The sequence below is a fragment of the Caretta caretta genome, chromosome 9, assembly GCF_965140235.1.
Source record: "Caretta caretta isolate rCarCar2 chromosome 9, rCarCar1.hap1, whole genome shotgun sequence".
In the NCBI taxonomy this organism is placed as follows: domain Eukaryota; kingdom Metazoa; phylum Chordata; order Testudines; family Cheloniidae; genus Caretta; species Caretta caretta.
This window is the reverse complement of record NC_134214.1, coordinates 42,284,078-42,308,396: the sequence shown is the minus strand read 5'-3', so window position 1 is coordinate 42,308,396 and position 24,319 is coordinate 42,284,078. Positions and strand designations below refer to the sequence as shown.

The 24,319-nt window shown below is 38.4% G+C and overlaps 1 protein-coding gene across 9 annotated transcripts in view; it reads right to left on the bottom strand.

The window, feature by feature from the left end:
• The window catches only part of PIK3CB (phosphatidylinositol-4,5-bisphosphate 3-kinase catalytic subunit beta), a 191,717-nt gene that overhangs the window by 6,638 nt on the left and 160,760 nt on the right, over positions 1 to 24,319 (bottom strand). For all 9 annotated transcript variants that reach the window (XM_048863851.2, XM_048863850.2, XM_048863852.2 and 6 more), the window contains 6 exons: positions 21,311 to 21,489; positions 20,534 to 20,643; positions 19,987 to 20,065; positions 7,704 to 7,871; positions 5,703 to 5,826; positions 3,996 to 4,141 (listed from right to left, as the gene is read on the bottom strand). In XM_048863851.2, coding sequence (XP_048719808.1) covers positions 3,996 to 4,141; positions 5,703 to 5,826; positions 7,704 to 7,871; positions 19,987 to 20,065; positions 20,534 to 20,643; positions 21,311 to 21,489 — 806 coding nt within the window. The remainder of the gene's footprint in view (positions 1 to 3,995; positions 4,142 to 5,702; positions 5,827 to 7,703; positions 7,872 to 19,986; positions 20,066 to 20,533; positions 20,644 to 21,310; positions 21,490 to 24,319) is intronic.

Here is a 24,319-nt window from a genome sequence, read left to right as displayed (position 1 = left end):
TTTTTAAATCAGCAGGTCCAGATAACTTGTATACAAGAGTTTTAAAAGAGCTGGCTTGGAATGCTGGGGAAGTCCCAGAAGACTGGAAGAAAGCTAATATTGTATCAATATTTAAAAAGGTTAAATGGGATGATTTGAGTAATTATAGGCCTGTCAATCTGGGCATCAATGCTGGACAAGATAACAGAGAGAATGAAACAGGAGTTGAATAATAAAGAATTAAAGGATGGCAATATAATTAATACAAATCAACATGGGTTTATGGAAAACATTTCCTGTCCGACCAACTTCATACTTTTTTTTTTATGAGATTACAACTTTGGTTGATAAAAATAATAGTGTTGACATAATATATTTAGATTCCTGTAAGGTGTTTGACTTGGTACCACTCAACATGTTCATTAAAAAACTAGAATGATATAAAATTAACATGGCACACATTAAATGGATTAAAAGCTGATTAACTTATAAGTCTCAAAGCTTAATTGTAAAAGAAGAATCATCATCAAGTGGGTATTTTTCTAACGGGGCCCTGCAGGGATCTGTTCTTGGTCCTATGCTATTTAACATTTTTATTAATGACCTGGAAGAAAACTAAAATCATTACTGAAAAAGTTTGCAGATGACACAAAAATTGTGGGAGTGGTAAATAACAAAAAGGACAGGTCACAAATACTGAGCGATCTTCATCACCTGGCAAACTGGTTGCAAACAAACAATATGCCTTTTGATATAGCTAAATGTAAATGTGTACATCTGGGAACAAAGAATTTAGGCCATACTTACAGGGTGGAGGACTCTATCCTAGAAAGCAGTGACTCTGAAAAAGGTTTGGGGGTGGTGCTGGATAGTCAGCTAAACATGAACTCCTGCTGTGACACTGGCCAAAAGGGCTAATGAGATGCAAAAACAGGGGAATCTTGAGTAGGAGTAGAGAGGTCATTTTACCTCTGTGTTTGGCACTGCAATCACTGCTGGAATAGTGTGTCCAGTTCTGGTGCACACAATTCAAGAAAGATGTTAATAAACTGGAGAGGGTTCAGAAAAGAGCCACGAGAACGATTAAAAAATTAGAAATCAAAAAAGGCGTGAATTGATTCAAATCAATAAGTACCTATATGGGAAACAAATAACTGACAATGGGCTCTTCAATCTAGCAGAGAAAGGTGCAACACGATCCAATGGCTGGAAGTTGAATGTAGAAGAATTCAGACCGGAAATAAGGTGTAAATTCTTAACAGTGAGAGTAATTAACCACTGGAACAATTTACTCAGGGTCACAGTGGATTCTCCATCACTGGTAATTTTTAAATCAAGACTGGATGTTTTTCTAAAAGATCTGCTCTAATGAATTATTTGGGGGAAATTCTATAGCCTGCGTTATACAGGTGGTCAGGCCAGATGATCACAACGGGCCCTTCTAGCCTTGAAACCTATGAATCCAGTTGAGGCTTCTTGCTTTGGATGGAATGTTCTGAATACATGGGGCAAATGCACACAGAATAGAATCCGTATGAACAATCACTAGAAGAAGAATTGGGGAATCACATTACCATCTATGCATTTAGGTCAGGCAACCAAAATATACGGAAAGGAAGTGGAGCATAAAATTAGTAGCCTTGACTGACAGATATATTGTCTTTAGGATTCTGGTAGGCAGACCCAAAATGCTCTCAATAATTGCTTGCTGCCGAATACAATGGTACCTACATTTACATTTAGCCATTTGGCAAAGATCAGTAGAAAATTAGTTTTAGAAATATCACCAAAACTGCTAAATTTTGCTATACACCCTAGAATTTGATGACCGCAGAATTGCAGGATAATTTCTGGTAGTGATAGCAGTGCTATTTCTACTTACACAGTACTCAAGAGGTGTGTTAAAATAAATGTGTGTTTTAACAATGGGTGGGTTTTAAATTCAGAAAAATCATTTATAAAAATATGAACATGAATCAGATCTATGTATAAACAATCTATATTACAAAAGCAATCCTACCTCCTTTTTCTCTTCCACCAACCCCCCCCCCCCCAATAAATCAGTTATATCACATGGCTACAGATAGGTGTGTTTCATGGTTGAGACATCATTGCTGTGAATGCAGACTTAAGAATGGCCACACTGGATCAGACCAATGGTCCATATAGTCCAGTATCTGGTCTTCCGTCAGAGGCCAGTGTCAGATGCTTCAGAGGCAGTGAAAAAAAACAGGCAATTTTTGAGCGATCATCCAGTTGTCCAGCCCAGCTTCTGACAGTCAGATGCTTCAGGACACTCAGAGCATAGGGATGCATCCACGACCAACTTGGCTAATAGCCACTGATGGGCCTATCTTCTGTGATATTATTCAATTCTTTTTTTTAAAACACAGTTATGCTTTTGGCCTTCACAACATCCCTTGGCAATGAGTTCTACACGTTGACTGTGCATTGTGTGAAGAAGTAGTTCCTTATGTTTGTTTTAAAGCTGCTGCCTATTAATTTCATTGGGTAACCCCTGGTTCTTGTGTTATGTGAAGGGGTAAATAATATTTCCTTATTAACTTTCTCTGCACCATTCATGATTTTGTAGACCTGTCATATCCCCCCCATAATCATGTCTTTTCTAAACTGAACAATCCCAGTCTTTTTAATCTCTCTTCATATAAAAGCTGTTCCATACCCTTAATCATTTTTTGCCCTTTTCTATACTTTTTCCAACTTTAACATCTTTTTTGAGATGGAGCAACCAGAACATGCAATATTCAAGGTGTGGGCGTACCATGGATTTATATAGTAGCATTATGATATTTTCTGTCTTATTATCTATCCCGTTCCTAATATTCAGGTAGCTTTTTTGAGTGCTGATGCATATTGAACAGCTGTTTTCAGAGAACTATGCACAATGTCTCCAAGATCTCTTTACTGAGTGGTAAAAGCTAATTTAGACCTCAGTTTTGTACGTATAGTTGGGATTGGGTCTTCCAGTGTGCATTACTTTACATTTATCAACACTGAATTTAATCTGCTTTTTTGTTGCCCAGTCACCCAGTTTTGGGAGATCCCTTTGTAACTCTTCACAGTCAGCTTTGGACTTAACTATTTTGAGTAATTTTGTATCATCTTCTCAGCTTTGCCACTTCACTGTTTACCATTTCCCAGATCATTTGTGAATATGTTCACCAGCACTGGCCCCAGTATAGATCCTTGGGGGAACCTCATTATTTACCTCTCTCCACCATGAAAATTGACCATTTATTCCTACCCTTTGTTTCCTGTCTTTTAATCAGTTACTGACCCATGAGAGGAACTCCCCTCTTATCCCATCAGTATCTACTTTGCTTAAGAGCCTTTTGTGAGGACCTTATGAATGCTTTCTGAAAGTCCAAGTATACTATATGCATTGGACCACCTTTGTCCACATGTTTGTTGAGATGTTCAGAGAATTCTAATAGATTGGTGAGGTGTGATTCCCCTTTACAAAAGCCATGTTCTTTCTTCTCAACATATCATGTTAATCTAGATGTCTGATAATTCCATTCTTACCAGCAATTCCAGCAAATACCAATTTGCTGGTATTGAAGGTAGGTTTACTGGCCTGTAATTGCCAGGATCACCCATGGAGCCTTTTAAAAAAATAAATAAAAAAATCAGTGTTACATTAGCTATTTGCCCATCATCTGGTACAGACGCTGACTTAAGCGATAGGTTATGTACCATAATGAGTAGTTCGGTTCACCTATATACGCAGGGGGTACAGTATTTTCTTAATACTTTGTTTTCAAATTAAATGAGTTAAAATTACTTCTCTCTTAAAAAGCAAAAATGTTTCAAGTTTGCTAAGGTGTATTTTTCCTTAGTCTAGGTCCACTTGCATGGGTGATCACTTTGCATTATTTTACTGCATGCTGATTATGCAAAGGACTGTGTGCTGGAACTGATCAACATACTTTGCTCCAGCTACAAGGTGAGGAGAGAAGTTATGACTTTATCTTAGACAGCAAAACAATACTTACCGGCCAAATTTCTCAGTGTTCCCCGTTTTGCCTTGTTGAATGACATGAATGAAATCATAGGTAAGAATGAAAGGCACTCGTTCCCTTTTAATTCCAAATTTGGATTTGAAGTTCCCAAGAATATGCCCAAAATCTATGTGAAAGAGCTAAACAAAAATAGAAATAAAAATTTATTTCTCCAGAAAAATATTCTGTTTCCTAATTTGTTTAAAAACTTAAAGGGGAGCTTGTCAGGAATGGTTAGCTAAAAACGAGACTCACAGTAATCCCCCATCTTGCCCTAACACCCCATCTTTTGTGTATCTCTGAAGAGATGTAATTTCTTGTTTAGGGTTTTATTCTCAGTGTTTCAAAACTGAATAGAAAAATCAGTGCCAGCAACGTCCACACAGGAGGAAATATGGTCAGTCAGGAAGGAAATTTCAGTTTCAAGCTTCCAAGGTAGAGCAATAAACATTATTTATCTGTGTTAGGGCTTTACCATGATGCCCAACATCATAGTATCTGAGTGTTTTCCAAGTGAAATCCATAGCAATAGTGAAGTCCCCTATAGACTTCAAGGAGTCTCTGGCATTCCACCTTTCCAAGGTCGAAACTATGTCAGGGTAAGGCTTCTATTTTTTAAAGTTAATTAATTATTATCAAGATTTAATTTATTTCATGTTTTTGGTTGATGGGGCAGTGTCAGGGATATTAAAGGAAAAATTATTCTACGAATTAATAAAATACTGACAGGATTGTTCTAAAAATGAGAAAATGCTTTGTAGATGGAGGAGTGATTTCACTAAAATCGGGATAAAGCTACACTAGAAATAAAAAAAACTCATTATGAACAACGGTCTTTATTGAGAATATTCTTCATGTCTAACCCAGATGGAACCATACAGTTCAAAACTCTATACCTTGATTTTCTAGGTTGGTCATTTGCAAGATACATTGAGATTTGACCATAGCTATAATCATCTAGTGCCATAAGGAGTAGAATTGTGTAAATAATTAATTTTTCTGCTTTGGTGGCCAAACCAAACAATAATTTAAAAAAATTCTGCTGACCCAAAACATACATGTTTCAGTTTTTCTGGAGAAACAAAGAAGATGAAAAAAATCTATTTTAGGTTGAACAAAACGTTTTGCTCAACCTGAAACTGAAGTGTTTTGTTTTCAAGGTTACCTTTTCAAAAAAATGTTAAAAACAAAACAGTGAAATTCTGAAACAAAATGTCTTACTGAAATAAGAAGCTAAAATTTTATGTTGAAGAAATGCTGAAAATGAACGGTTTGCACATTTCACAATATATATATTTGATCAATTTTTTTTTTCTGAAATAGACTTGAATGTGTGTTTCGGTTAACATGAATCAGCATTTTTCAGTGAAAAAAATGATTGGCATGAAAAACATTTGCCTTGCTCTAATAAGGAGACTTACTGGGTTTTGGGGAAATGATGAATTATTCAGGACAATCTTACTTGACAAATAATTATTTACAATATCTCCCCCAATCTACCAGATCAGAGTCAACCATAACGACTACCATTTACATATTTAGTTCCATATTTATATGTTTTATTCTAGTAAGACACTAAAACTAGAATAATAAAAATGTAATTGAAAAAACTCTCAAAATAAGCTTTCTACAAGAACTACAATGGCAAAGACTTTTTTTTAAAAAAAATAGAGTTCATCTAACTGCTAACAGGGTTCTTACCTGACCATTCTTCCTGACCATGATATTGTCACTATGTCTGTCACCAATGCCCAGTACGTAAGTAGCTACACAGTAGCCAGCACAAGACAGGGTGAACTCCTCGATGGCTCGATCCAGGTCATCTCTAAAAATACAAAGGCAAACAATAATTCTACACGTTAGCAATAATTCACCTTCTATTTTCATATTAAGATAACACACAATTTTGCTTAAACTAGGATCAGATATGGACATTTTAAAACAGCCCAATTGCAGGATTATTAAACCATTTCACTATGTAGTGAAACAAAGTTCCTCCTCTGCCTTGGTCGTTTCTGTGCTTTTCGGCAGATTTGCTCACCTCAGAGGTTCACAGCAGTCCTCAGTTTGGTTCCTTTTGTTAGTGGCACAAACCTGCCGTTCACTCAGCTAACCTCATCACTGGCCAGCATGGGGAAAAGGAGGCGAACAATCCCCGCAGTCTCTGCTGGCCGACATAATGGGTCGGGGAACAGGCCAGAGACCTTCCCCTCTGGTGGGACCCACAGTCCAGGTCAACTCCTCTCATATCAAATAGGGAGTTGTGGGGATGGGGGAACCCAGGCCCACCCTCTACTCCGGGTTCCAGCCCAGGACCCTCTGGATTGCAGCTATCTACAGTGTCTCCTGTAACAGCTGCGTGACAGCTACAACTCTCTGAGCTACTTCCCCATGGCCTCCTCTCAACACCTACTTTGTCCTCACCACAGGACCTTCCTCCTGATGTCTGATAACGCTTGTACTTCTCAGTCCTCCAGCAGTACGCCTACTCACTCTCAGCTTCTTGCACGCCTCTTGCTCCCAGCTCCTCGCACACACCTCACTAACTGAAGTGAAGTCCTTTTTACAACCAGGTGCTCTGATTAGCCTGCCTGTCCGAATTGATTCTGGTAGCTTCTTAATTAGCCTGCCTTAATTGGTTCCAGCAACTTCCTGATTGTTCTGGAACAGCTCATTATCTTACTCAGGGAAAAGGGACCTGCTTAATCTGGGGCTAACATGTCTACCTTCTGTTACTCTCCTGTAGCCATCTGGCCTGACCCTGTCACAGTAGAAATGCAGAAATTAAACTATTACAATAGGCAATGGCATTGAGCCATTAGGTATGTGTAATTATTATTTTCTTTAAATTATGTTTCATGGCTTATCCAATGATGTACAGCACAGATAGCTGCCAGTGTTGGAATTCAGTGTTTGGATTGCTGTTTGAACTCCAAGAGCAACCTGAATCTGAAATCTAAAAAGAGAAAGGCAACAAACTTGCAGAGACAGCTATATATATATGTACTTGTGCATATATGCATGCATACAATGGGCGAGATCCTCACTCCGCTCAGCCCTTTTACATTGCGTAAAAGGGACAGAGCAATGTAAAAGGCATCTAAAAGCTCTTGATCCAGCCAAGGGAAGACTCTCAAGGCACAGGAACAGTGAAAGACAATAATGAGACTTCTGTCTGAGGACTCCCTGGCAAGCCCTGGCATACAGGGAGTGCTGGAGGCAGGGATACAGCACTCAGTGCTTGGAGATTCCAGACAGCGCTGTGGCCCAGTGGGTCCCATTAAACTCCTGAGGGCTGTCTAAATTATGCGTGAGACTGCAGAGCTTACAGCCGCCTTAGCCTCTCCCAGTCCCTGAGATGTGAGTTTTCTGCTGAGCCTCTTAGAGGTGCAGTGCAGAAACTCACCCAAACCTTCTGGATATGCATTATGGTGATGCTATAATGGCTCCAGAATTAAGGTTGCTTTGAATTTAAAGAGGGGGATCAAACCTATTTATTATGTGTGAATAATACAGTGTATCCTCTACTAATTCTGAGAACATAATACATTTTCGGACAATTTACATGAAAAAAGGGTGCTCTGAATCACTTTGCAGGATTGAACCCTAAAATGGGATTTTTTCTTAATCCTCAAAACAGATTTTCACTTTGTAAGGAATTTTATAACAAGTTATAAGCAAGAAATACACATGAAAATTTACCCTAAATTGTATTCCTTTAGCCAATTTAAGAGAGCATCTTTGTTGAACGCAGCAGCAGCAGCAACATTGCTACTATTTAACTGAATATCTGCAATGGTTTCTGAAGCAGAAACAGCCTCAATAAGGCCAGAATGGTCTCCTGTTGCTAAACAACCATATGGCAACATCCTGAAACAAAAACAGAGACACTATTAAAAAAAATTAGGAAGATTGTTTCTTTCAACACAAACATTCTTGAGCTGAATGTCCATGCTAATTTTAAGGATAAACTCTCAGAAGTTAATAAATGGACATGTTTCTAGAGCAAAAATATCAACACTTTATTTAAAAATAGTATTTTCCCTCCACTACATAAATACAGAAACTGCTATAGAAACTCACTTTTACAAATCCCAATCTTACAAATGGCCACTTCTATGAAACAATTTCCTGAATTTTTTCGGGGGTGGGGAGGGGGAGAAGAAGGGCAGGAAGGGCAGATATCACATAACAAAAATCATGTAGATGAAGAACAAGTCAATATCCTTTCACATTTCGATGCCTTCAGTGTATTGGAAATTGCTTTGCAATACTTGAAAGGACAAGAAGAAAATGATGCAGTGCACAATACAACAATTTATACACTGTAACTACTGTAATTCTGAGTGCTTAATTTTAAGACCTTTTCCACTTTACAAACTCCTCAGTCCCCAATTAGTTTGTAAAACAGGGGTTCTACTATATGGGAAATATGCAACACTTTGTTTTTTACTGAAGTGTAATTCTGTTAGAAAAACAATAGAGGGAGCCATTTCATGTCAGTTGCTAGTTTACAGTGTAAATGGGCTGTAAAGAGGAAGTAAATTACATTCACACTCACTTTAAGATTCCTTTATAGTGTGGTTTAATGAATGGTGTGGTTTAAGAGTGGTTTAAAGGTGCCTTAGTTTAAATGAAAATCCAGCCCCCTCTATGTTTTAGCACAATATCTATCGGATTTCCATTCTTCCTAGTTCAATTAAAAAGTTTCAAGACATTAATAAAGAGGTAGCACAGTATCTCCCCCAAAGTGTTTAAGAATGACCATCATAGGATGCTTGGGTGCATTACAAAGAGAGAAAATAATACAGAACATATCTAACAGAATATATATGCTTTTAACAATCTGTGCCATAGGCAAGATAAAATTCTGAAAGTTGGTACACTCCTTCATTCTGGACTGCTGATTACAGACAGGTTTCAGAGTAGCAGCCGTGTTAGTCTGTATCCGCAAAAAGAAAAGGAGTACTTGTGGCACCTTAGAGACTAACAAATTTATTTTAGCATAAGCGAAGTGAGCTGTACTCCTTTTCTTATTACAGACAAAAACCCAAATCTGGAATTTCTTTTACAGAACACCAAAAGGTTATCATTCTACCATCCATTACCACCACACTAATTTAAAATCAAGAAAATTGTCAAAGGCAAGCAAGTGCACACCACAGGCACTGACATTGATAGCGAAGTCCATCTAGAGACAAGCATATTGGCAACACATCATTATGTTATACTCAACAATGGCAATCCCTTCGGTTTTCAGTTTTGATAATTCATATTGAAGTAAATTAGAGCTAAGATTAAACTGGACCAGACAAATGCAAAAAATATGGTGAGGAGGTGTAGACGGGGATACAAAAAACAGGATTAGGGTTATTTAATGCAGAAGTAATTTAACTGAGGTATTTACAAGTATGGAGAATAGGGTCACATATAGATGTTAACAATATTTACAATTCAAATAAATATGAAGCAGTTTCATCAAATCTGGAGTTCTAGTTGTACACTATTCCCACCATTAACCCTAAGAAGACTATTTTATATATCTTCATGAAAGTAACTGATTCTAAAACTGAAATTTACTATATTAACTACAACAGAAATTACAAAATATTCATAAATATTAAAAAGCTGGCTACTGATTTTAGGATTCATTTAATTAGACCAAAATATGGCACCAAATATAGTGGACATGAGTTGAAAAGTATACGGTTAAAATTACTACCCACTGGTCTTGAAAAGTAAACTGACCTTCTTGTCCATTAGGGTGGGGACAGATGCTGAATTAACCCTGCTCCTGCCAGTCTCCTCTACTTTCCCACCACACCTTTCCCTTCTCCTCACTCTGAGCTGCAGAAAAGAGTCTCCCCCCTCACAATTTCTCTAGCCCTCTCTCACTATGTAAATGTTTGAATTCTGGGTTGCTATGAGCAGGTAGAATGCCTCCTGCTGCCAATCACCCATATTATCTCTTCATGCAGGACCATTTCAGAATCTGTGTCAAGAATTCACCATTGAAAGCCACCAACCCCTTTTATGGTTTCCTTATCTAGGGCAGGGATAGGACCAGCAGAAGGACAAGTCGGGGCAAAGCTAGAAGGCAGACTGAAGAGAATACATGGATTGAGAATCCCAACCCTGGCCTGGCAACAGCTATCTCCCCCTCCCTCCTCTCTAGTAAACATCTCTTAGCAGCCCCGACACAATTCAGGAAACTGTGTTTTTGGGACATATAAAATTCAACAAAAAAAAAAAAACATACGGTAAGGAATAATCTTCCATTGGCAGTGAAAAGAGCTACTTCTTTTTCCATCTCTACCATTCAGCGGAATAACAGAATCATATATATGTAATACAATCTGTCTGAGACACATAAAATAAAGCCTAAATGTGGATGATTTGGTTGTAAGATATATCCATATTATTGCTCAGTATTTCAGAAATCTGTTCTTATAGTGAACAAACTAAAAAAAATTCAGATTTGTAACCTTTTCTTTTTTATTACAGTCTCTTTCCCAATTAAAAAAAACCCAACATCCCAGACAGAGTTTTCACACTGGAATTAAAGAATACATATAACAACTGCATAACACCAGGGTTCATGGTGCAAGGAAACACTGCCCATCCTTATCACGACATGAAAATGTAAGCCAAGTATTGCTAGGTTAAAGTGCAAGCTGGCGCTCTTCCATGGCATTTCAACCTACCCTACTTGTAGCTTAACTTGGCACATATCCAACAACTTCCCCTTCAAAAGCAAGCAATGATGAAAGCTATTCAGCCCCTGGAGGACAGTGTGCTTACAACTGGAGGAAAAAACATTCTTGTCAGAGAGACAGTTTGACAGGAGTCAAATTGGGGACAAATCCTCAGGGCTCTGTCCATCTCCTTCTAGCCTTTTTGCCTTCAACATCTGTCAGTGGGATACCTTCCTCCTTTTTGAAGACCATGTAAAGACCACTGACAGATCTATAAGTAATCTTTGGCAATAAATATAATCTTCTTTCTCCACTGTATTTTCTCTAGTATCTTTCAATCCCTAACTATTTCAAAAGTTTAATTCTTCAAAAGGGATCTCTTCCAAATAAATGGGAGAGTATTGGTACTTCATTACATCAGCATGTTCTTCTATTTTCAGGTATAGCATTCAGTTTACTAAATGACTGAAATCCTACAGACAAAGAAAGGTTTTCTTTGGGTTTTTCTAAAATAAACTTTCCTTAATTTACTTGTAGTACCCACAGTGCCAATGCCAGACCTCACACCTATCAATACAGGTAAAAATGAAAATCCACTGTAGGCTTCTTGACAATAAAGGTAAATATACGTATATAACCCTCTTTGTCTATCAATGTAGTAACTAAGCACACCAACCACCGTAATATGTAGGTTTTGGATTAAAGCATCTTGGTTTATATGTGAAAATTCAGTTGAGTCCTGGGAAAAAAATACACAGCCTTTGAAAACATTTGTCTACATTGGGAAAATGGGTGGTATTTTAAAGTTGTGTTGACTCACATTCACTCCCCTCTAAGAGTTAACCATGACCAGATAGCATGTTTTTTAAACATAACTATCTTTACCCAAAATCCTGTGGCAAAATGGTTTTAAAAATGTGTTGGATAACATATTTTAAAATACCACTCATTTCCCCAGTGTAGACAAACCTGAAGTTATGAGATAAGCTGACTGTAAAGCAAGTCAATATATCCAGGTGAAAGGTTGGTCTCTAAATCTCCTACCCCTGTCCAGCTGTGCAGCACAGAAGACCAACACATGCTCCCAAGTATCTGAATACTTTGTCTCCCTTCCAGGAGAGGATGATCTGCTGGAGTTTCTGTCCTTGCATAGATCCCAAGCAGAAGAGAAGAACTGGACTGAGCCTCCATTTAGAATTGCTATAAAATAAACATTCTGGTTTTGGTGGTTATAAGAGAATTCTGGTCCCCATCCCAGACTGCTCATCTGCTGCATAGTGCTTTCTGCACCAGGGCCAGTTCACTGAAGCTGCAAAATCTGTGGTGGCAGGGGGCCCCAGACTGGATGAGGCTCCCATGAGAAGACTGCTTGAGGCAGTAAGCAAGTGCTCCTGCTCTTCTTTTAAAAGGAAAGGTGGAGAAAAGAAGCAACAGAACAACTGGAGCCTGGCTGTTTTCACAGGAGTGTGGTTGGTGGATAAGGATCCAGAGTGAAGTAGGAGAAGCTGGGAAGCCTAGGGCCTTCTGTGCACCCAAGAGAGCACAGGGGGCAGCAGCAGAAGGGAGACTTATCATTCAAAGAAATGGGGGGCAGGAGGATTGGAGGAGAAAGGGGCAGAACTGACTGGACTGGAGGGGTAGGGGTGATTTTTTCAGCCAGATTGAATTGTTTTGTTTGGCGGATTGAAGATGTGTCAGTGGAAATTAATATGGTTAGACTTCAGTTGTGTGGAAGTACCAGTATTTTTCCCCTGTGCTAATAGCTTTAGTCCTCAAGCAAATAAATTGAGGACATATTTTTCAAAGTCTGCTATTCAATCCTTTCTTCAGGCTCTATGCCTCGTGAACAGCAGACACACCCAACACCTGACCCTCACAAGAGCTCAGCCTGGTTATTTTTATATTTTCTGATGAGACACATGTGCTGTAGAATTGGGGTGATTTACATTTGATTTTGTGGTAGGGGTGACTTATGGTTCTCTCCCCTGCTTCCAGCATATGCTACTGTTGCTGTCATAACTAAGGCTATTTCAGTGTGCCCGGATCACCATCTGGATACTGCTGCCTGAATACTTCTTAATTCTTTTTGCAGCCTCTACACCCCCTCAGAATTTTGTTTGTAAGCATAAATTATAAAGGATGGATGAGAGCGGGGCTCCCAATCAAACAGATCCACAGGGAACCCTGAGCGTGTCTGAACCAGCCCTATGCTCCATTATGGTGCAGCTCTCTGTGGGGGTTCCCCTTACGACTCTTTCTGAGAGTTTATGGAGGCAATCTTTGGAGTGCATGGCATCTCTCTTCATCTCCCTTTGACGACCTTAGAAAGTAGGTCAGTCAGAGAAAACACATCTAATGACCCATCAAATTAATTCCCAATTGCCAAACGCTGTGTGTGGGGCTGGGCTGGAGTCATAGAGTCTACCCCTGAGAAGGGAGTAACTGAGGAATGCCTGATCTGGTGCTCTCCAGCTGCCAGGAAGGCAGTCCTTTTCCCCAAGTATTAGAGCAGCCTCCTGTAGGCTATTCATAATAGTATAAATTATCTGCAAATATATTTCTCTCTTTTCAAAGAAAAAATTAATCAGATGTTCAACTTTACAGCAACTAAGCAAACATTCAATTATCCTAAAGCAAACATATACTTCCTGAAGTAATCTTTCTATTTAAATTCTTCTTATATCTTAGACTTTACTAAAAGGAATCTTCTCATAAATAGCATATTTTCCTGATGGGTAACTTGTTTATAATTTTCCATATCTGTGTGGTTTGATGCGATGTGCCTGTAAAATCATACTATGAGTCTTCAACTACAAATGTTTAAATGATGAGATCAAATTCTCCAGCTGGTGTAGCCTGAATATTATTTAAAAATATGCTGACTTCTAGCTTACTGCAAAGATGTATATAGTTTAGCAATTAAAATCACAAACTGTAAAGGTTACAACCCTGCACCTCACATGGTTTCAAGTTATGGACAATGACGGCATGGAATGCTAAATTGCAAGGCTGTTAAAAAAAATCAACGTATTGTTAGAAACATTAGTTCCAAAGATGTTCTTAGAAATCAGTCTTTTTTTTCTTTTTTTTTTTTTTGCAGGGGGAGGATAGTCAACTAAAACTAGCATTTGTGTGCTTGTATATGTATCCTCAGCAGTGGGTGAAGTGGCAGAGGCAGCTGCCTAATAGCTAGTGTCCTGCACTATAATGCTATATTCCTTATCTTGTCATTTCAACTCTTGGAACTGGTACTAGTGCAAAAACGTCATGTTGAGTGCTGTAGTGAGTGGGTGGAAGGAGGTGAGTTCTTTATGTTGCTCTGTAACAAAGACTGGAAGATATAAGAGCAGGGCCTACTAGCTCTGAAAGAAGTTCTGTGCTGTTCAGTCCAGTCGTCAGTGAGTAGAAGGAGGGTGACTACGATCTGGGGATGTACATTAAAGATGGTAATAATAGGAGCAACTCTTAAGCTTTAAGATGGGTACTAAAGATGAACCTTTGGAAGAAAAAAAAAGTGTCAAGTTCATGACTACTAACATCGATGATTAAAAAGTTTGCCCTCTTCATTAAAGTACATTATGGTAAATCATATGTCAGAAGTCTACTGCAGTTAAGCAACCCTCATTACCTCTCTTTAGGTGCAGGAAATTATGTTTAATACTTCCTTAGCATAAACCCATGATAATAGCTAGATCGGCACTATATTCTGTTCCACTGGCATTCAGAAATAGCATTTCAAAACTGGTCCAAAATGAGTGATATCTGCACTATTAATTTAAGTCTCCAATCCCTAAATTATTGAAAATCATGTATGTTTTCATTGCAGTACATTGAGCTACTTTAAAACATTTACAGTATCTTATTTCAATATTAACTTTACTAGGATAAACTGTGGCATTTTCCTATGCTTCCAATATAATACAGCAACGAAGGATTTATAGCATGGTAAGGTAAACGTACACGTATATATACCCCCCTAAAGATACCAAGAAGTGAAACAGATAAACTGCTTCACAGATTTAATACATCATGTTTCTCCCTCTCACCCTTTGTTCCCTATATTATCAGGGAACAAGTGGTAAGAAACCAATTATTACAGGGATATCATACTTAACCAGTCCTCCTTGTCTTTAATATAAAATTTGTTTGTTCTCTTTTTTTATTGTAGTTTGACTGCGCAGAAGTCAAAAGCATTTTCTGAAGATTTTCATGAGAATCAGTTATAATCCAATTATAAGAATAAATGAAAGTGTACTTTTTCAGGGCTCAGTGCAGGAACTAAACCTCAATGACATTATATACATCATCTATGAGATGTAGTAATTATTCACATTGGAGGTGTGTTCCAGGTCAGAAGAACTGAACTGAAGTGAAGAACTTTTTTAGCCCATGAAAGCTTATGCCCAAATAAATTTGTTAGTCTTTAAGGTGCCACAAGTACTCCTCAATTTTTTTGCATATATAAACTATTTAACTTGAAAAACTGTCATTAGGAAACAAAGGCAACATAACAGGTAAGGAAATGTCATTTTTTTAAAAATTATGCTAACACTTCTAGTAAAAAAGAGCATTTAAGAGTTAACTCACTGGAGGTTTATTTAAACATAGCACGGAAGTAGAAAAAACTAAAGAAAGAAAGTTACTTTCACCAGGCATGCATTACCTTACATCAAACAGAAACTAGGCTTATTTGTAACAGTCCCACATGTTGTTGCCTCTGTTCACTTTGCCTTCGGGCTATATTAGACTGTGCTAAATATGCTTCAAATTTGACTAGAATGAATACAAAACTACATTAAAAAAGTTAAAGTTCTGACTTAAACTGATAAAACTAGGCATAGTGAAAATGATCAGTCTAAGTATTGCCCCTCACATAGCATGAATCATCATACACAACTGAGATCCCTTTATAAAAGGTTGAAGAGAGATCACACTGATGATCTTAACTCTAATATTCCTTTATTTACCCAACTTAAGTCAGACACTTATTTAAATACACCATAGAAAGCTGAGAGAAAATTTTTGCCTAAATGCCTTGAAGAGGATGTTTCAATTTCAGCACAGAAATTCACAAGGGCAATTTCCTGCAGTGATAGGTTTCAGAGTAGCAGCCGTGTTAGTCTGTATCTGCAAAAAGAAAAGGAGCACTTGTGGTTAGTCTCTAAGGTGCCACAAGTACTCCTTTTCTTTCTGCAGTGATAGGCAGTATTCTCTTAACAGGTAAAACGACACTGGGAGATTTGGCAAACTCCATTCCCTCCTCAACATTGCAAAATTCCTCGGTTTTATTTAATTAAAAATTACAGTATTAACTATTTTTGGATTACTTCTTTTAGATCATTAGATTACTTGTGTCTACTTTTGGGTCATTGTAAATAAGGACTTAAAATGTATTTGGTTTCTATGCTAGAGACTTTTCACTGTGAAAAACATCCCAGAATTCTGCAGAATTAGGATAGTTTGCACTAGTGCAAACTGTTTCCAAACAAATGAACTGAAATACTTACTTCGAGGGAGGGAGAGGTGCGGGTGGATGGGGGATAATAATTTTTCCTAGTCCTGTCTTGAACCTTAGTCTACATTCTTCTTTCCCTCTACTGTAACACTTGCCAGTTTAAATTTTAAGTAAGAATCCAGTTTAATACAAATTACCAAACAAAATAAAAATACAGAATTCAGGTTTCAGTTTGGGTTAAAAAAGACAAATATTAACATTTAAAGACAGTGGTACACTAATATGCTGTGCAATAAAAAAAAAATCTGTTCTTCAGAGAGTGATTTCAATAATGAACTACAAGTGCATATACAAGAACATAATTTGCTCCCAAAAGAACTTTGTGCAAGTTTCCTTTGTGGCCATTTTTGCACTCTACAGAAATGTTGAGACGCTGCTATTAATGGAAGTAGCTACACGGGTTATAAATATATGCAGGGGATGATCATAAGCCAACTTTTTGGCACAAAGTAGTAGTACGAAACCTACTTCCAGTAATATCAACTAATATAGACATGAATGCCAGTAAAACAACAAATCAAAGTGGACTCCAACCCAGTAGAAATACTTGAATTATGAAAAAATACTAAAATGACATGCTGTGACAGCCATATCTAGCCTGATTTCATCAGTCTATAAATTTGGATGATTTTAATAATTTGTGTGACACATTTATATTTGAGACATGATGTCTATATCCTGAATTACACTCTATGTAAAAAGAAAAGGAGTACTTGTGGCACCTTAGAGACTAACCAATTTATTTGAGCATGAGCTTTCGTGAGCTACAGCTCACTTCATCGGATGCATACCGTGGAAACTGCAGCAGACTTTATATATACACAGAGAATATGAAACAATACCTCCTCCCACCCCACTGTCCTGCTGGTAATAGCTTATCTAAAGTGATCATCAGGTGGGCCATTTCCATTTCTATGTAAAGAGCCCGACTCCCTCCAGATGGCAATGAAGTACTGTTCAAGGTGATGTCATAAGTCCTTGAAAAGTAATAGTTAACTGATATGTATTGGACATTCTGGGAAAAGCCACCCTACTGAAACCTGCCTTGAAGATGTGAATGAAGATTCATACCAGGGGAAGATGTACTTACAGAGACAAAGGCCTCATACTTATGTATTTTTTGGAGATACAGAGCAAAGACAAGTCAGCTGAACTTGGTATTCAAACATTCTAGCCCATTCAGCATTGCGCCAGAATGACCATTAAGGGCATCAAAGCAAGCAAACCTCAAAGGTGCTCAACACAGCTATGCCATATACTTGCCGCTGAAATGTATTCTCAGTTTGAGAGCTGCACAAGGGCTGTATGAGATTAAAGTGCTTAACTGGAGTTGGTAGGTCAGTGATACGATAACTCTGAGTACATCAAAATGACAATTCATGCTGCCTTGAGAATTTTTTTTAAAAAACGCTCAGGGGAAGAATCTTCTATTTCCTTCCATGGCCTTTGGGTCTCACACAGATCTAATACTTCTCAATCGGATATTGTAATCCTCCTGTAAGGGATCCATATGGATATCTACTCATGAATAGCTTAATGTGTCTAATTTCCAATCCTTTTCTGCCTGCCACTTAGGTCTGGTTATTAAAGAACTGCAAAGTTGCATTCCAGATCCACATACTCCCAGAATTCAACACAGTAGCTAGCCCCACCCCCAGCTAGTTCACAGCTCAGCCAGTGGCTAGCCCCCTAGATAATTCATGGCTCAGCCAATGGCTAGTCCCCCTAGCTGTAGCCAAACATAACTATGCTCTTTGGTCAAAATTCTCTACTCTGGCTGGCAAACAGAGATTCACCTTTTAAGTTTTTACCTCACTTGGACATTCACAGCATTGAATGCTAACTAGGACTACCAATTCCTGGACCACAACATGAAGCACATTTATATTAGTTCTGAAAGACCAAGTTAACAGTTAATCCACAAAATCATTACATGACAGAATATCACAGACAATGTTTTCCAGAACTATATATTCCTGACATATACCAAAGAATCATAAAAATTGACTGGTACACCCTTATTCAAGTGTTTCCTGTCACCAAAAGACTAAGGCCCAGATTTTTAAAGGTATGTAGGCCTCGCTGTGTTCAGTGCTGCAACACCTAGATGATTTAGGAGTCTAAATCTCATTGGTAATACTGATTTAAGCACTTAGGAGCCTAACTCCCATTGACAGCTGATGGGATTTGGGCTCCTAAATCAGTTAGGCATTTTAACACTGAACGCAGCAATTCCTAATTACCTTTAAAAATCTGGGCCTAAGTTCCAAAAGAAAGCCAAACAGACAAAGCAATTGATGGCATGAAAGAAGTCACTCAAATGCGAGACAAAAATGTGTGTAAATAACATGACAAGATGACTTCACCATGACAAAGGTGACAGCGTATTTGCTTGGTACACAACAAAAAAGCACATCATTTCCCATTCACTTCACTACTTCCAGTATTTCTTTCTCACAATAATTTGGACCATTTTGAGTCAGAAACCAAAAAATGCTGAGAACCACTGGTTAGGTAGTATTGACTTCTCTGGAAAAAATGGAATTACCAAAACTTTTGGCCATTGCAGAATTCCCCTTTATATAGGTGTCAATCCTTAAATTTGCACCTGTCCACCAGCAATCTGCAGTTTGGAGGAGTTAATTGTGAATGAAAAGTGGAAGCCTGGCACTGTTTGACTATTATGAATCAATTTTTTGGATAAGCTGGGTTGAGGGGTGCAGCATTGCTAGGTTTCAAGGAGGATAAACCTATGTGGAGGGCCTTTGAGGAGAGCTGTGAAAGCCAGTGTTCGTAATTTTGAGGTGTTCCTTTGTAATACTGAGTGGTCTTTGAGGAGAAAATGCAGAGAATGGTTGGGGGTGCCTTCTTGGACTCCTCCCTTAGTTGAAAAGTCAGGCTCATTTACTGTGGGTCCATATTGCCCGAGGCTGGGACAATGAGCAGCATAAAGGTAATCTGAATTTTAATCATGGGCAAGTGAAATCTCATCAAAAAAAGACTGAGGAAGCGAAGACAATCCTAGCTGGCACAGCAGATGCACTTTTAATAATGAACCTCTATCTTTTAAGTGCTCAGTGGGCATTGAGGCTGTTTTAGTCAGATGGATTCTTGTCACTAAAAAGGTCTTGTCCAGTGGAGAAGATAAGTTTGGGACAAGGAAAACAGTCACATCCTCAACAGTCAATTCCCTTTGCTAAAGCTATAGGTACCTGGTTCCCCGATTCCAGCCTTGTTGAAGACTATTCCTCAGTATGTGGTGTAGAAGCTATGCTGAAGACCCTGGGTTAACAGTTAAGATTTCTGGCATAGGAGAGAGACAGACTCAATCAGACTGGACTGTACTACCTTGCCAAAAGGACAGCACTAATCTATTTTTCCCAAAGCCTTGTCCACTTTATCAGTCTTTATCAACACACTGAACTGCAGGAAAACTAAGCAAGAGAATTCAGGAAAGCAAAGTAAGAGTTAAGGTTAAAGACTGTGCACTGCAGAACAAGACCTCGGACCTTTATAGTGGTCTTCAGACAATAATCAAATAATTGCTTGAATATGAATGTAACTTGTGAATACATTTAGAACTACTGCATGTGAAACCATGATAACTGCAGGCACATTTGTTAATCAGAAGGCCTGAAAACTTGGGAAAAAATTCTGTAATTGCATTAGCCGCATAACTGCTGATATGAGAAGTGAAAATGTACCAGTTAGAGACTACCTTGTCTACTCAGGGAAACTGGATTCTCTTTGCATTGGATTCAGAAAAAATTCTTACCGGAGGTCGAGACCGGCTTCTTTCCAAAGTAAGTCCATCAAACGCAAAATCTGGAGTGTCAACATGTCTTGCCGTAGATCTGCAAGAGAAAGATTAAAAAAATGCTACTTTAATTAAATAATTTCATGTTGTTTGTATTAAAGGCAATAAAAAGTCAGTAGTCAATTACATCAAAACATACATAATAAATATATGGAGATATACCTATCTCCTAGAACTGGAAGGGACCTTGAAAGGTCATCAAGTTCAGTCCCCTGCCTTCACTAGCAGGACCAAGTACCAAGTAAACATTATAACATTTTATTCAAAGAATGCTGCCCAATCAAATACTACATCAGTCCCAAAGGTTAAATGGGGCTAATAAAAAATATGGAGCCCTAACAGATAAAATGACACATGGATGGGTTTCTAATGGGTTAGGCTTAAATAGTATCTGCTTTTCGAGTTATAGGAAGGCATGGGTAACTTATGGCAACAAAAAAGCTATACAGTCTAAATGCAAAGAAAAAAGGAGAAGCAAAAAATATGAATTCTCAACTTCACTTACCATCACCATTTTTAAAGATGATCCCAAAGAGATCCCCTCCAAACATCTTATTGTTGTATACTATCCATAAAGGCTTCATTTTAGAATCCATATATTTACACTTCTCAACACTGGAGGGAAATACAACAACTATTTTACTCAATTAAGTAAACACTCTTTATTTGTAAGAATGAAGTGCAATAAAAAGTTTTAGAGTTCTAGTGTGGAATTGTTTTATACTTTGGTTGAATGCCATTCCAAACTTTCATTTCAGCACTATCATGCGAGTTATATTTGGCAAATTTACATCTATATAAATTTATATCTGGAAATTACTAAACCTAATGCCTGAAATAGCTGTCTGTATTTTCTAAGAAAATACATGACCTTCTTTAAATCCAACCCATTCAAATTTTACAGTTTTCTGTCTGTATTTAACTGCTGAGCATAGTATTCTAATGGCTAACATGTTTATTGTTCTGAACAGAAGCCAAGACTGTACTCTGACTTTTAGGTTTATATATATATAACTACAAGATCAGAAAGAGCGTTAAGTTTTAAGGTGGACAGCAAAAATCTTCAACCCCAAACTAAAACTGACATCTTACCCTTAAGAAAGCAGAAATTTGCTTACACAGCTAGGATGATACCAGACAGACAGACCGACCGACCTTCTCCCACCCTTGAAAATGTACTCTGTGTCAGAGCTCCTGCTGAGTTTCACAGACAACAGAAATCAAAGTGTTTCCATATTAAAGTTATGGTGAAAATGGAAACAGACAATCATATATAACTTACTATAGTTCTGATAGTATGACAGAGGGATTCAAAGGAGACTGGAGGTTAGAAAGTGCTTCTCTGTATGCATTTTGTTTTAAACACGTGTGCATTGCATCTTTTCCTTTTGCTTTGCTTTGCTTCATGGCATTCAGTTTTATTAGACTATTTAAGGTCTTCAATTTATTGAGGGCTTCAACCTGAAACAGATTTTTTAAAGTATTAATTTCTGAATCATTTATGAAATTCTAAATACAAGGATAATTTGAAATCCATATTATAAAACTACAAATGCAAAGTCTCATTTTCAAAATAAAAGGCCAATTAAAGATTTGGTTAAAATATTAAAGACAGCAATAGTAACAGATTTCTTTCAATAATAGTAAGAGTGGATTGTAATGAAGATGCCATTTCTGAAAAGAGAGTAAAACTTTCAAGAGCACTTAAGTGCCTTAGACTTCGAAATCGCATTTTCAAAAGTGACAAAGGCACTCAGGAGCCTAAGTTCCACACACTTTCAATGAGACAGGCTCCTAAATCATTTTGGAGAATAAAACTTAGGTGTTTTTGAAAATTTTCCCCATAAAATTTATTTTAGTGTATTGTCGATATACATGCATTATCTCTTCCATATACAACATACTTCTAAGAACTCTGGCCAAATTTCAAACTAGATGCCTAAAATTTGGCACCTACATTCATACTGAAGTCAGTGGAAGCAGTGGGCATTCATCATCTCTGAAAAAAACAATTATTTAAGAATCTAAATATGGATTCAGGCACCTTGCTTTAACTGGCTTATATCAGCTCAGTATAATCATGCCACTGATCCCACAAAAAATTAAGCACATGCTTAAATTTAAGTTTTTGCCGGATTAGGGCTATAGCGAACACTGGTTTAATAAAATTGTGCTACACCCCTCCATTTCACCCACCGTTATAACAAACACTTGAAAACTACCCTATTATAACATTAAAATGGGACTTATCCGTTTGATTTTCCCATCTTCACTGACAATGTAAAAAGTGAAATCCTGGCTCCATTGAAGTTAATGGCAGTTTGTCATTGACTTAAATGGGACCAGAAATTCACTCTAAATATTTTTGTTAGTTATTCACTACAGTTGATTCACTTTTAAATGAACTGAGGGGAGGACACAAAAAGCTACCCAGTTAGAAATGGTTTGTCTGAGGTAAGTTTTTTTCCCTTGCCAATGACACCCATTGCAAATAATCCATATCGTAATCCAAACCATGAACCAGAGAGCTTTAAAGACTGGGAAAGCTATGGAATATATACAGTTTGCCAGCTATTTAGTAAAGAAACTTTGCTAACTTATTTAGAGATCAAAACTAACTAGCCTACTCTCCCATAATACCAGAACTTTCAAATCAGACATTATGTTTCTCAAATTTCTAGAAAAACTCTTTCATACAGAAAGCTAACTGTAATGGAAGCAATGGCATCCGGTCAATTAGGAAAGAAACAAAAACAAAAAATACCAACTATTTTGTATCAGTCTTTGCAGACAACTTTCCTAACAAAAAAATGTCCATACTTGACATGCTGGGAAAAGGATATGGATAGATAAATAACCCCAGAGGAACAGGGTTTGATCAGGAAAAGAGGACCAGTAATCTCACTCTGTAGCACAATAAAAGAACATTTCTTTTTAAGATACTATTTAATGGTACCTCACACCAGACAGGTAAAAAATATAGATAGACTGAATGGGGATAAATTGGAGAAATTGTGATGGAAAAGGAGACTATGCATACATGGTGGACATGTCCAGTCATTAGAGAGTACTAGGGTTGCCAGGTGTCCAGCTTTTGACTGAGACGCCCAGTAGAAAGGAATTCTGGCAGCTCTAGTCAGTTCTGTTGGCCAGGCCATTAAAAGTCCGGTCGGCGGTACAGCGGGGCTAAGGCAGGCTCCTGGCCTACTCTGGCTCTCCATGAGTCCCGGAAGCGGCCAACATTTCTCTCCGGCTCCTAGGCGGAGGCACAGCCACAGGGGCTCCACATGCTGTCTCTGCCCTTAGCACTGACTCTGCAGCTCCCATTGGCCAGGAACCATTGCCAGTGAGAACCGTGGGAGTGGCACCTGAGGACATGGACAGCATGCAGAGCAACCTGGCCGCACCTCCGCCTAGGAGCTGGAGAAAAATGTCGTCCACTTCCAGGAGTGCCTGAGGTAAGCGCCGCCTGGAGCTTGCACTCCAAACCCCCTCCAACACCCCAACCCTCTGACCCAGGTTAAAACCCCCTCCCCCACCCTAACTCCCCCCCAGAGCCCGCTGCCTCCCCCCTCCCTGCACCCCAATCCTGACCCAGCCCTGAGCCCCCTCCCGCACCCAAACTCTCCCCCAGAGCCTGCACCCCCTCCCACATTCTGAGCCCCTCAGCCCGAGACCAGAGCTCTGACCCTCTCCCACATCCCAACCGCCTGCCCAGCCCACTGAAAATAGTGAGGCTGGGGGACAGAGAATGATGGAGGGAGGGGAGATGGAGTGAGCAGGTCCACAGCCTCGGAGAAGGGGCGAGGCAGGGGTGGGGTTTGGAAAGTTGGCAACCCCAGAAAGTACTGGAATGCAATCAGTAATCAAATATCACAAATTGATGGGTATTACGAAATTATCCTTTGGTAATCTCCTGGGGCTTCCAGAAATGGTCACCCAAAAGGAAATGAAGAATTAGTCCCTCATCTGGTAGTAGCTGCTCAGCTACTGAAAGCATCTAATTGGAAAAAGAAAAATAGCCCAATTCTAGAGGAATGGTTAAAAAAAAAACATATGGGAAGTTGTGGTTATACTAATTTTTCCATAGCAATCACATACCCAGAAAAAACAGAGGATAAACAAGTACTTTGATAATTGGCTAAATTTTATTCAATACTCAAAGAACATTCACCTGCAAAAAACCCAGCACACCTGTCCATTTTTTTTGGAATATTAACATTTGATAACACATATTTAGCAAACCAGGCATGTCTATCACTCAATTTATTAAAATCACTAGAAATGACAT